At 41.6% G+C, this 13581-nt stretch overlaps 1 protein-coding gene across 20 annotated transcripts in view; it reads left to right on the top strand.

Moving 5' to 3' along the window:
- Window positions 1-13581, top strand: part of LOC102497941 (myomegalin) — a 251520-nt gene that overhangs the window by 194015 nt on the left and 43924 nt on the right. For 18 of the 20 annotated variants that reach the window (XM_014583310.2, XM_014583309.2, XM_014583296.2 and 15 more), the window contains one exon: window positions 8053-8141. In XM_014583310.2, the coding sequence (XP_014438796.1) occupies window positions 8053-8141 (89 nt within the window). Of the gene's footprint in view, window positions 1-8052; window positions 8142-8421; window positions 8842-13581 lie in introns of those variants that run through there. The other 2 variants (XM_027767384.1, XM_014583308.2) reach the window with 2 other exon arrangements.

Consider the following 13581-nt stretch of genomic DNA (forward strand, 5'->3'; position numbering starts at 1 on the left):
AAGTGTACTTCTTAACATGTCTTAGAATTTCAGCTCCTTTAGTTGAAACATGAAAATTGTTACTGATCCAATAAAAATATAAAAGGCTAACAATAGTAACTACTTGCTTTCATTCTTAAAAGACTTTTGAAAAAAGAAGTAGAGAAAAGTGCATACCTTTGTTTTTTCCCTTATAGGCGAATCAGTTTATTATTATACTAAAATTCCAAGTAGGGCTCTGTAGAATGAGTATTTACTTAACTAAAGTAAGGAAAGAGGAAACCAGATTTTTTTCCACCCAAAGAAATGAGGCTAATGAAACAGCATTGCACTTTCCCCTGAAGTGTGAAATGGGCTACTTCCCTTTAAGTCCCTTTCTTCCTTTCTGCTGAAGGAGAGCAGCAAAAAGCAGGACAGAGATTTGAGAAGCCAGTTGTTATGGTTGGTGGTGCTTTCCCCTTAAATGTTTCTGGAAAAGCTTGCTTCTAACATTCTGTGAAGAAAAAAGACCATCAGCAGGAAAACATACCAGTGTGGCTACAGTGGTCACACCTCCTTGTCCGCCAGGACAGTCTTGGTGTGCACATAGCCTGTCAGCCTAAGGATGGTGACACTATTGTATTGAAATTACTCTTTTGAAAAAGTAGAAACTTTCTGGAGTCCTAGTGAGATTTCATATCCTCAAAAATGTTTCAGATTATGATTTTTAAAATTTTATTCTAGGTTTTTGCAATAGGATACATGTGCTCACGAGAGAGAGTGAGAGTGAGAGAGAGAGTGAGAGGAAAAGTGAGAAATCACCCCCCTGGGGATGGCCACACTGCAATCCCTTCTTCTCCAGGAGAGATTTTCGGCATGTACACATATACTCCGAGACTTGAACTGAGGTTGGCCATGTGAGAATCTAGTGCCTTAACCACCACACCACCTGCTGGCATCATGATTTAATCTTTCAAAGTCATGGAAACAACTGCTTACTGAGTAACCTATGAGCTGGAAGACCCTCTAGGCTACTTAATAGGCCTGCAATTTTAAGACAAAGGAACCACAAAATGAGGTAGGTAGCAGTTTCGGCTACCTTTGTTCCAGGATCCGAATCTATACAGATGTTTCTCAGCAGAAGCTATGAAAGCCTATATAGAATCCTTCGATATTCTTTTTCCTTTTTTAAAAAAAGAATTATTTAACTTTATTTTAAAATTTATTTTAATTTGACCAGAGTGAGAGAGAGGGACAGAAAATGAGAAAGCAAGCTGCTAGGTCTGGGACTCGAACCGCAGTCAGCCATGTGGGAGCCCAGCTCCTTAAACTGCTATGCCACCTGCTGGCCCTGTCAATTTTCTTATGGTTCCAAAGGGAATAGATATAGGTGATATTGATAGGAGGTCTTTTTTTCCTTTGATTCTCTCATATAGAATCATATTAGAGTCAGCAGTAGCTGGCTCATGATGTGGAAATGAGAAAGTTCTGTGCTGAGCACATGGCACAGTGCCCGAGAGCGAAAGTGAGATGGGCTAGGTAGGACTGGGCACGGGAGCCTGGCGCTGAGGGAAAGAACACTCAGTGCTGCAAACTTATTCATGTTGTAAATTTTTAGCCCTTTGAATCCCCTTTCAAAATTAGTGAACTATATGATCCCTTAGGACATGTTCTAAGTAACTATAACGAAAAATATCACTTCTGTTGAACCCATAAAAGTGTCTTAAAGGAGAAATAATGGGACCAGCAGATGGAATGGTTAGTCGCGGAACTCTCTCATAGTCAATCATGGTTCGAGTCCCAGACCCAGTGGCTTAAAACTCACACCAGGTGCATGTGTGTGTGTGTGTGTGTGTGTGTGTGTGCCCAAAATCCCAAGAGGAGAATGGAGGAGAAGGGATTGCGATGTGGGGGGTAATGTCTCATTTTCTGTCCTTCTCTCTGACAAGCACACGCACCCTATACCAAAAATCTCTCTCTTAAAAAAAATAGAACAAACAATGATTATAGAGTAGAACTTGGGAAAAGTAATCTTGACACTACTCAGCTTGAACTCATTAGTAAATAATTAAAATGACACCTCATGAAATCCCCTCCAAGGCATGTTATCATGCATGGTGGTTTTAAGGCAGTTAGAATTCAGTGATGATGAATCCTGTTTATAAAGTACCTAGTCAAAAGAGTTCATCCTACTTTATTGCCAGCTCTGTGCTCTCTGCTGAAGCAGAAAGGGCAAATAATAGTACTTTAGATCTTCTACTGAGGGAAACAGGCATTTTGAGAAAGTGCAGATAGAATCAATCAAGATGATAAGTTAGTAACACCAAGTGTGAAACTTCCCTCTGACTATTTAGGTTCTTTGCCTTCCTACTTTTTCAGCCATCACTTTACTGATAACAACAATGAAAATAATAATGTTGTAAGTGTACTATTCTTGAATAATAATAGTACCAAGCCCTGTTCTAAGCACTTCCACATTAGCAAACCCCTCAGAGTTCACAAGAACTGTGTGGAGTGGATAATACAATGGTTTGAGTATCCCTTATCTGAAATGCTTAGGAGCAAAAGTGTTTTGTATTTTTGAATATTTGCATAAACATAATGCAATATCATGGGGATAGGACCCAAGTCTAAAGATAAAGTTCATTTATGTCTCATACGCTTTAAATACCTAGCCTGAAGATAATTTTCTGCAACACTTTTGTATCAATGTGTTTTGACCATGACCCACATGAGGTCAAATGTGGGATTTTCCACCTATAGCATCATTTCAGTGCTGAAAAAGTTTCAGATTTTGGATTTCTGATTTTCAGATTAGAGATGTTCAACCTGTGTTAACCCTAATTATAAATAAGGAAACTGAGCTATGGAAAGCTTTTGACTTGACCAGAGTCACATAATTAGGGACAAAGCAGAATTCACAGTAGACATTCTGGCTCTAGAGCCCACATTCTTAATCATTATGCCATCTTCAGTTTATAAAGTTCTATGAAAGTATGAATTTTTGCCTTAGTGATAATATCTTATATTTGTGTAATGCTTAAGTCTTTGCCCAAAGATTTTTCTACGTACACTTTAGAGGCTTACTTGATTTTTGTGTACTTAGTGGAATCAGCTGGTACAAAATAATTTTCTGAATTTGAAATAAGGTACATTTGGTATCTTTTCCATTTTCTGTGGTTTAGAACCTAGAAACTTCCAAGAACTAGTTTTAGAACTTTCATCCAAGTCTCAAACATTTTTAATAAAATTACCACTCTGACATGTAAAACTTATTCTGGAGAAACACATGACTCTGAAGGGACAGATACTTGGCTTTCAGGAGTGTCAGAACACTTTATATGCAGAAGATTCATCCATGAAAAAGTATAAGCACCTTTAATTTAAATGAGAAATTTAAGGGATTCCAAGTAAGTTCTGAGGAGACCATTTTGTTGCCTCATAAAAACTTAGGAAAGGGTATCCTCCTTTTAATTGTTGAAGGACACATGTGCTCACCAGAGAACGAGAAGGGGATAATGGGGTGGGGGAGAAAGCATCCTCTGATGGGGCATGGTCACACCTCAACCTCTTCTCCATTTCTCCATCTTCTTAAGATTTTGGGTATGCACACACACACACACACACACACACACACACACGGCATGTTTTTCAAGCTGCCAGAGGCAGGACCTGAACCACAGTTTACCATGTGGGATCCTGCTCCCTTAAACACTGGGCTATTGGGTTGGCTCTCTGTTTATTTGTTTTAATCAGACAGAGAGCTGTTTTTGACAGGGTCTTGCCTGCCACGATCTTCCTCTCTCAGCCATTCAGTTAGCTAGGACCACAGGCACATGCGACCGTGTCTGACCATGGCTCAGTTTAGGTTGGGCCAGGCGCTAAGCCCAAACCTGCCATACTGTTTCAGCCACCATGCGTGACACCTTCCAGCTAGTGCAGCTACAGCTGAACCAATAGAATCTTTTGTCACGAAGAAATGTAAACGCTAACAAAATGAGGGATATCTAATATAAATGTGTGTAATTGAACCTGTGTAAGATAACTTATTCATGTAACTCTCATATCTACTATAAAAATTTCCAACTTTATTCTACCCCTCAAACACAAAAAGGTTTCCAGTATAATTCAAACCGACAAAAGGCTGAGCAGCACTTAAATCTGCCATAAGGAAACACAGCAGACTGAGTTAGCTTTAAAAAAGAAAAAAAGAAAACAGGAAAAAAAAATGGGGAAATACAACCCCCTGTGTAGTAGTAATAGTGGGATGAGGTGGGTATTCTTTTGTCTCCAACTAATTCCTGATGAGGTCAAAGCCATGGCATCCTGTCCCTGGGTGAATTAAAGAGGGAGCATTCTAGAAGTGTAGATGTGGTATCAGAAAGGCTGATGAAGGTAAGTAGAGAAATACTTAGATTAAAAACTTTCAGGACCAGCAGATGGCATAATGGTAATGTCTCTGGACTCGCATGTAGTGGACCGTGGTTAGAGTCCCAGATCCAGCAGCTTAAAACTCATGCCACGTGCACGTACATGCATGCCAAAATCCTGAGTGGGGAATGGAGAAGGGATTGCAGTGTGGCCATCCCCCGGGGGTTGGGGGAGTGATTTCTCTCTCTCTCTCTGTCTCTCTGGTGAGTGCATGCACCCTATAGCAAAAATCTCTTTTAAAAAACAAAAACCTTCAAGACCTGTGACAGTCACCCTTTAGTACCCCCTACCTACTCCTAGGACCAAGTGCAAGAATCACCCTGGGCTATGGGCCCTGCACGGCTACACAATGCAGCTCATATTACAGTGACATAAGTCTGGCCTCACCTAGTTTATCTTTCTTCAACCACAGGATCATTCTGTAGCCCAATGTTCAAAAAGGAAACAATGTGACAATTTTCTTGTTTTCTTAATCTGTCCTGAGTGGGACAATTCATTCTTTGCAGAAAAAAAACATACATATTTTGGTCTCTACCATTGTACAGGAAAGATTTTGCAAATAAGTATAATATGATAGAGATGATCCCATGGCATCCTGGGTTCAGGGAATTTTCAAAGCAGCAAAATATTAGAGAGTGTCCATTCAGTTCTACTCAGCCAGTGCCCTGAGTGGGATGGTTCTGGGGCTGGTTTGAAAGAGTACGTTTTGGAAATTGCTATTGTACACTGTCTGCCAGGAGTCAGACAATGGTAGAGGTGCCTCCTATGGACAGCTTTACTGAGGAGGGTCTGGCCTTAGTCCAAAGTTAAGGTGTAACAGCCATGGTGAAGATCAGGGAGCTTAAGGAAGCTTACTATCAGTGCTTTGACGAGATCAGTCTGCCAACGCAGACTCTAGGCATGAACTTGCAGATGCCAAGAAGTGGAATTGGAATGTGAACTCCTCTGTTCACTTCATCTGCACAGAATAATGAATGCCCATTATTCACCCAAATTTTCATTCCTGAATGTCTGAGTTCAGGGGCAGGCTCTTTGGTCTTAGAGGTAGAAGGTCTGTTATGTCACAAGAAGACACAGTGAGTGGCTCCTGTCTGAGAGTCCAGAGGCTTGGCTTCTTGGCACAGCTTTCGTTGGGGCTAGCTCTGTATCCAGACAAGTGCCTAATATCTTTGAGACCCCTGTTGTTCAGTGGTCATAAGAGAAATTTTGACAGGTTGTTACTGAGGTCAGAGTCAGAACGAGATCTCCAGATTCTCTAACTTGGGCAAGTTCTGTAAGATACAGAGAGTATCAATGGTACACTTGTTTTTGTTGTTCTTCAAATGAATTAACCACATAAATTCCTACACTTTCAAAAGACAAATTGGTCACGTGGACCCCAGTTCTTGATCTAAAATCATATGGACAATCTCTTACTCTAAACAATGCAAACCGGGGGTTGGGGGAGTGATTTCTCTCTCTCTCTCTGTCTCTCTGGTGAGTGCATGCACCCTATAGCAAAAATCTCTTTTAAAAAACAAAAACCTTCAAGACCTGTGACAGTCACCCTTTAGTACCCCCTACCTACTCCTAGGACCAAGTGCAAGAATCACCCTGGGCTATGGGCCCTGCACGGCTACACAATGCAGCTCATATTACAGTGACATAAGTCTGGCCTCACCTAGTTTATCTTTCTTCAACCACAGGATCATTCTGTAGCCCAATGTTCAAAAAGGAAACAATGTGACAATTTTCTTGTTTTCTTAATCTGTCCTGAGTGGGACAATTCATTCTTTGCAGAAAAAAAACATACATATTTTGGTCTCTACCATTGTACAGGAAAGATTTTGCAAATAAGTATAATATGATAGAGATGATCCCATGGCATCCTGGGTTCAGGGAATTTTCAAAGCAGCAAAATATTAGAGAGTGTCCATTCAGTTCTACTCAGCCAGTGCCCTGAGTGGGATGGTTCTGGGGCTGGTTTGAAAGAGTACGTTTTGGAAATTGCTATTGTACACTGTCTGCCAGGAGTCAGACAATGGTAGAGGTGCCTCCTATGGACAGCTTTACTGAGGAGGGTCTGGCCTTAGTCCAAAGTTAAGGTGTAACAGCCATGGTGAAGATCAGGGAGCTTAAGGAAGCTTACTATCAGTGCTTTGACGAGATCAGTCTGCCAACGCAGACTCTAGGCATGAACTTGCAGATGCCAAGAAGTGGAATTGGAATGTGAACTCCTCTGTTCACTTCATCTGCACAGAATAATGAATGCCCATTATTCACCCAAATTTTCATTCCTGAATGTCTGAGTTCAGGGGCAGGCTCTTTGGTCTTAGAGGTAGAAGGTCTGTTATGTCACAAGAAGACACAGTGAGTGGCTCCTGTCTGAGAGTCCAGAGGCTTGGCTTCTTGGCACAGCTTTCGTTGGGGCTAGCTCTGTATCCAGACAAGTGCCTAATATCTTTGAGACCCCTGTTGTTCAGTGGTCATAAGAGAAATTTTGACAGGTTGTTACTGAGGTCAGAGTCAGAACGAGATCTCCAGATTCTCTAACTTGGGCAAGTTCTGTAAGATACAGAGAGTATCAATGGTACACTTGTTTTTGTTGTTCTTCAAATGAATTAACCACATAAATTCCTACACTTTCAAAAGACAAATTGGTCACGTGGACCCCAGTTCTTGATCTAAAATCATATGGACAATCTCTTACTCTAAACAATGCAAAAAGGAAGACATGCCTTAGGTTTTTTCTGTCCAGTATGGTAGCCACCAGCCATGCGTGTCTACTAAAATTTAAATCAACTTAGATAAAATCTGAAAATTCAACCTGAAAGGAATTTTCAGATTAGGTGCCTAGTGTCTATTGCACTGAGCAGTGCGGCCATACACTCACTCCGTTGAAGAGCTCTGTCATCCAGTTCTGCCCTAGCCCTTTGCCCAGACCACAGACTACAGCTACTTGTCCCTTCCAGGAGGATGTAGATGTCTGTGTTCTCCAGGGACTGTGTCCATCTTGGGGGAATGAAAGGATGACTTCAATCCCATTTGGAAAAAACTGTGCAAGAAACCTGTCATGCAAAGGATATTAGCATTGAGTAGAGTTGAGAAAGTGAAGCAGATGGGAGGGTAGAGGAAGAAATTAGGAAACCTCTGAACCATCTGTACCTCAGATCTTGACTAGATTTAAGTCCCCGTAGGAGAATTCTTCACAGAGATTGTAACCCTATGCACAATGGGCTCCAACAATGGAAAAATTTGAGACAAGCAAGGCTGCCCTAACCCCCAGGAAATGAGGAACCTTCCAACACTCGGTGGAAGGTTAATCAGGTTTGTCCATGTTACAGAAGAGAACTGTTGTTGTTACATGGCCAGTGGCAGGTCAGGACGAATTCAGGCTTTCCAGAAATAATTGAGAGGTAAACACTATATGACTGCTTAGGTCTAGGTCTGCACAGGCTATATAAGCTTACATTTTTTAGAATCAGGCCTGAAAGTGGTAAGAAAGTATCAGTGATATAAAGAGTCAGCTTGTTTCTGCCTTCTCTGCTGGCCCTGTTGGTGAGGGGGCCATGCGCATGGGAAAGGAGGAAATCAGAGGCAGATGGCAAAAAGTGTGTAACTTTACCTGCTGACTGGACACCATCTGTGAAGGGAATCACCTTTCTCTTCTGGACTTATTTCCAGGTGCAGCTGCAGGGGATGACACTGAAGATGCGAGCACTGAGTTCACTGACAGTATTGAGGAGGAGGCTGCACTCAACAGCCACCAGCAAGTAAGTCAGGTTCTGGGGTTCCCAGGATGGAAGGCACACAGCCCTTCTGGGGTCTAATGGTCTCCTGCAGCCCTTGTGGCCCTAGAGTGAGAAGATCCTTTTTCATGTAACCCCCTTTCCAGTCTTCTTCCTGTCCTCCCTCAGCTTCCCAGCTGTCTCTCCTACCCATGTCTTCACCCTGTTTCCCCCTCCAATCCAGCCTTCTGTTTTTACTACTTCTATTTCTTTTTTTCTGCTTCCTATCTCCTCCCACCCACTTTTGCCCCAATTTACTTTATAGCTGTAGCTTCGGAAGATTTTTTTTTTTACTTACAAGACAATGGAGCCTTTCCCTCTTGGGCTTTTGTAACTGAGACACACCACACCACAGAAGACAGGGAGTCGTCAAGGGCTGCTTAGGGAGGTGGCAGGGTCTAGGACCTGCCTGAGGAGAATACTCTCTGAGAAACTCCCAGCAAGATTGGGATGATTCCAAAGCAGGAATCTCTCTCAGTATAATCTCATTATACAGAAGATCACTTAATTGTGCACCCTGACAAACCACCTGGGTTATGACGACTCAGTGACCAGCAGACAGCACTTCAACAGCAAGTCCTGTCCATCCTCAGAACTTGGTACCCAAGGCTGAAACACTGTTCCCACGCACCATCAGTGAAGCTGTAACCAGCATGTTCTCAAGCCCAAGAATGAGTGTCCTGGACCTCAGAGGTTGTCACTGGTAGTGTTTCCACAGCACTCACCAGAACGCCTGTGTGTCTCCACCTTGTTCAGCGTCATTTAGCAATCATGTCTCCTAGTGAACCATGCCTGTGATTATGTTATGAGGAGCAAGTGGATCATTAGTAGCTCTCCTTCTGCAAAAGCAGCTGGGCTTTTCCAGTGAGATGTTGTCTGGAGTTATAGGAAAACTGTAGGGAACACGAGGCTTGCTGGATCTGCTTGTTTGTGTTCTGCGTAAGAAAAGAGAAGACATCTAAGACGGCATAAGAACAACCCAAGTGAGCAGTCCTCTAACCTTTTGGTAATTGGTACAGTCCTTGACTCTGGAGGATATGAAGAGTTGTCAATTCTCAATAGTTCCTTTACTTTCTGCCAAGATTCCCTTTGTGTTACTCCAGCCGTACCTGACCTTCATTTCTCCCTTGAGTTCTTGCATGAGCTCTCCATTTCCTTTTGCTTGAACAGCTTCTTCTGAGTCCTTCTAACCAATGGTTGTGGCTTTAATTCTATGTGCTCCTGCCCCTCCAGACAGATCCCTCTGCCCTTCACTCATTGATTTAATTGAAAAAACTGGGTGAGAGAGAGAGAGACATACATGATCAATAAATGTCCAACTAGATTGGGATGTTGACTGACCACTAATGGTTATGGTAACTGTGGGACAGGATTAACTTTAGAATAAATGAACAAAAGACACAGATATGAAGAGAGTCAGATTCTAATTGACATGGTCTAAACCATACTTGGTAGTCAAAGTCCTTCACTCTCATTCTCAATTTTGGGCAAACTGATTTGTAAGATATTCTTTCTCAGCCTTCTTTCGCCTAACATCGAGAATGTGATCAAACTCCATTTTGAGAAAGTTCGCTCCAGCCTGGAATGAACTTTTATGTTGGAGCACTTGTATTTTCCTCACAATGCTTGCCATATTACTTGGCTAGGAGATATCTAATATAATTATGAGTTCACAACTTTTGGTTCAGGGCTTGACTCATAATAGACACAGTGTATGTATACCTGTTGGATGAAGATCTTGGGTAAGCATCATTTTTCTTTCTGTTACTTTCCCTTGAGAATGAATCTTCATCTTTGGGTAGGAGACACCTTGGTATATGAAATAATTGTAAATTTACTTCATCTTTTCTGCTGCCAATTAAATAAAGCTTGTTTTGCTGTAACTGTTTTGTGTCCAGATTCTCAAAAATTTGTTTCCAGGGAAATGGTTTCCTAAGAGTAGGCTCTGAATTGTTTCTTGCTGTGTCTGTGGAAGTTAACCTTTATTCTTGAACACCCATCTCCCTTCCCACCTCAAGCATACACACACTTCCCTTCACAAACATCTCTAGCTTTGTCTTCCTCTGAGGCAAGAACACCTTTTGGCTAGGACTAGCAGATGGTGTAATGGTTATGTTGCTGGACTCCCATGTAGTTGACCGTTGTTTGAGTCTCAGAACTGGAGGCTTAAAATTCACACCAGGCACATATGCATGCATGCCCAATATCCCAAGAAGAGGATGGAGGAGAAGAGATTGTGGCATTCCCTGGAGGGTGATTGGCCATTCCCTGGAGGGTGATTTCTTGCTTCCTGTTTCTCTGACTCTCTCTGTCTCTCTGGCAATTGCACATGTCCAATAGCAAAAATCTCTCTCTTAACAACAACAATAAAAAAAAATCATCTTTGGCCAAAATATCTGCTTCCTCATATTTTGTACTCATGCACCTCAGGAAGCCTTAAGTCTAGCCACAGGTAATTTTCTTAGATATCTCCCACAAAATTCCACATTTAGGCAGATATAAGAGCTATAATAAATACCTAAGAAATTATTAAGAAAAACAAATAATCAACCATTGGTTTTTGTTTTTTCATTTGAAGTTTTGCAGTGGAGGGAAATTAATTAAGATTAAAGTAAAAAGGAGAGGAGTTAATAGATTGTGATAAACTTGATCAAAGTTATTGTAAAAATTTATTAATTTGGGAGGGGGCAGTAGATGAGTAGCAGTTACATCACTGGATTCCCACATAGTTGACTGCGGTTCCAGCCTGGTGGCTTATAATTCACATTGGCCACGTGAACATGCATGCTCAAAATCCTGAAAAGAGAATGGAGAAGGGATTGCAGCATGGCCATCCCCCCAGGGGATGATTTCTTGTTTTCTGTCTCTCCAGCGAGCACATGTACACTATAGCAAAAGTCTCTCAAAAAATTATTAAATTGTTTCTTTTCCTACAGGGCATGTGCGCTCATCAGAGAGAAACAAGGAGAGAGAGAAAGTGAGAAATCATCCCCTAGAGGGGATGACAATTAGCAATTCCTTCTCCTCCATTCTCCTCTTGGGATTCTGGGCATGCATGCACTTGGCATGATTTTCAAGCCACTGGGTTTGGACTTTAATTGTGCAGTTGGCCACATGGAATCTAGTCAGCTTCACCACCATGCCACTGACAGGCTTGAAAAAAGTGCTAATATTATTTTTGATTGACAAATTATAATTGCATACATTTATAGAGTTCAGTGTCACACACACACACACACACACACACACACAGAGTGTAGAATAATTAGATAAAGTTAATTAGCATATCCATTACCCTACCTACCTGTGAGACATTTGAAATTTACTCTTAGTTACTTCAAAATATATATTATAGTCCCTTGGTATGTAGTCGATCTCAAAACTATTTTTTCTATCTAAGATGTTTTACTATATGACCAACTCCCCATGCCCTTCCTCCTCACCCTGCCAGTCTCCGGTGACCATCACTCACTTCTACGAGTTCTACTGCATTTGATTTCACATGTGAGATCATGTGCTGATTTTCTTTCTGTGCCTGGCTTATTTCATTTAGCATAACATCTGCCAGATTTTTCCATATTATCGCAAATGACCAAGATCTCTCCCCTTACAAAGGCTGAATGATATCCTATTGTGTATATATACTACATTTTCTTTATCCATCTATTGATACAGACCAAGGTTAATTTCATATCTTGGCTATTATAAATAATGCTGCAACCTTTTTTTTTATGGAAGTATGTATTTATTTTTAAACTTTTTAAAATTTTATTTATTTATTTATTTATTTATTTTAACTTGACCAGAGGGAGACAGAGCAAGTGAGAGAGAGAGAAAGAGAGAGAGAAGCAAAGTGAGAAAGCAAGCTGCCAGGTCTGGGACTCGAATTGCAGTTGGCCATGTGGGAGTCCAGTGTTCTTAACCACCACACCATCTGCTGGCCCCTATTATTATTACTTTTTTTAATTTGGTATAGGGCATGTGCACTCACCAGAGAGAGACACAGAGAGAGAGACAGAGAAAGTGGAAAAGCAAGCCTTTAGGTCTGGAACTCAGACCTCAGTAGGCCTTGTGAGAGTCCAATGAGTTAACTACCACACCACCTGCTGGCCCCTGCATTCTTTCAGTATACTAATACTGGTTCTTTTGGCTATATAGTCAGAGGTAGAATTACTGGATTATATAGTTCTATCTTTTTTGTTTGCTTGTTTTGCCAAAGGGGGTAGGAGAGAACCCTCTAAAGGGGCCTGGTCATGCAGCTATCTTTTTCCCTCCTTTTCTCCCCAGCAGGATTCTGGGCATGCACACATGTACCTACTGTGCTTTTCAAGCCACTGGGGCCAGGGTTTGAAATGCGGTCAGCACTGAAGGATCCAGCTCCCTCTGCATGGTTCTCAACTGTTGTGCTATAGCACCAGCCTGGTAGTTTGTTTTGTTTGTTTTGTTTTAAGGTTTTTGCCATAGGGTGCACACACTCACCAGAGAGAGAGAGAGAGACAGTGAGAGAAAGAGAGAAATCAACCCCTTGAGCACATATGCACATGTGCTCAGTGTGATTTTCCAGTTGCCAGGTCTGGGATTCAAGCTGTGGTCAGCCATGTGGGAGTCCAGTGCCTTAACCACTAGGCCACCTACTGGCCCCTGGCCCAGTAGTTCTATCTTTAATTTTCTGAGGAACTTCCATACCATTTTCCACAATGGCTTTACTATTAGCTTGTCGGGAAAGTCATGATGCATTTTTGCATAGAAAAACAGTCATGACTTTCTGACAACCTAATCATTTACATTTCCACCAACAATGTGAAAGAAGTTCCCTTCTCTGTGCATCCTCTCCAATGCTGTTATCTTTCATCTTTCCAATGAAAGCCATTCTAACACATATGAGATGATACATCATGATTTAAATTTGCATTTCCCTAATGCTTTGTGATGTGAAGCATTTGAGGAAAGCTGTTTTTTAGTGCCTTCAATCTGGTGTGAGAGCTGACCTTCATTGTGAGAGATATGGAAAATGGAGTAAAAACAGAACAATGCTATTCAAGCAAGAAGTAAAACTTGCACAGAGACCTCTGTGGGGCATATGAAAAAATTGAATTGCTGGAAGCAATAGCACAAGTGAGTTAGGATATGTGAGGAAAATGATCTGTAAGAGAGATGTTATTAAAAATAGACCTAGTGGGGACCAGCAGATGGTGTAATGGTTACATCATTGGACTCCCATTTAGTCAACTGCAGTTCAAGTCCTGGACCCAGCAGCTTAAAACTCATGTGTGTATGTGTGTGTGTGTGTGTGTGTGCATGGCCAAAAATCTCAAGAGGAGAATGGAGGAGAAGGGATTGCAGTGTGGCCATTCCCCCTGGGGATGATTTCTCACTTTCTGTCTTTCTGTCTCTCTGGCAAGTGCACACATCCTATAGCAAAAAT

This window comes from Tupaia chinensis, unplaced genomic scaffold, assembly GCF_000334495.1.
Source record: "Tupaia chinensis unplaced genomic scaffold, TupChi_1.0 Scaffold144247_1, whole genome shotgun sequence".
Taxonomy (NCBI): Eukaryota; Metazoa; Chordata; class Mammalia; order Scandentia; family Tupaiidae; genus Tupaia; species Tupaia belangeri.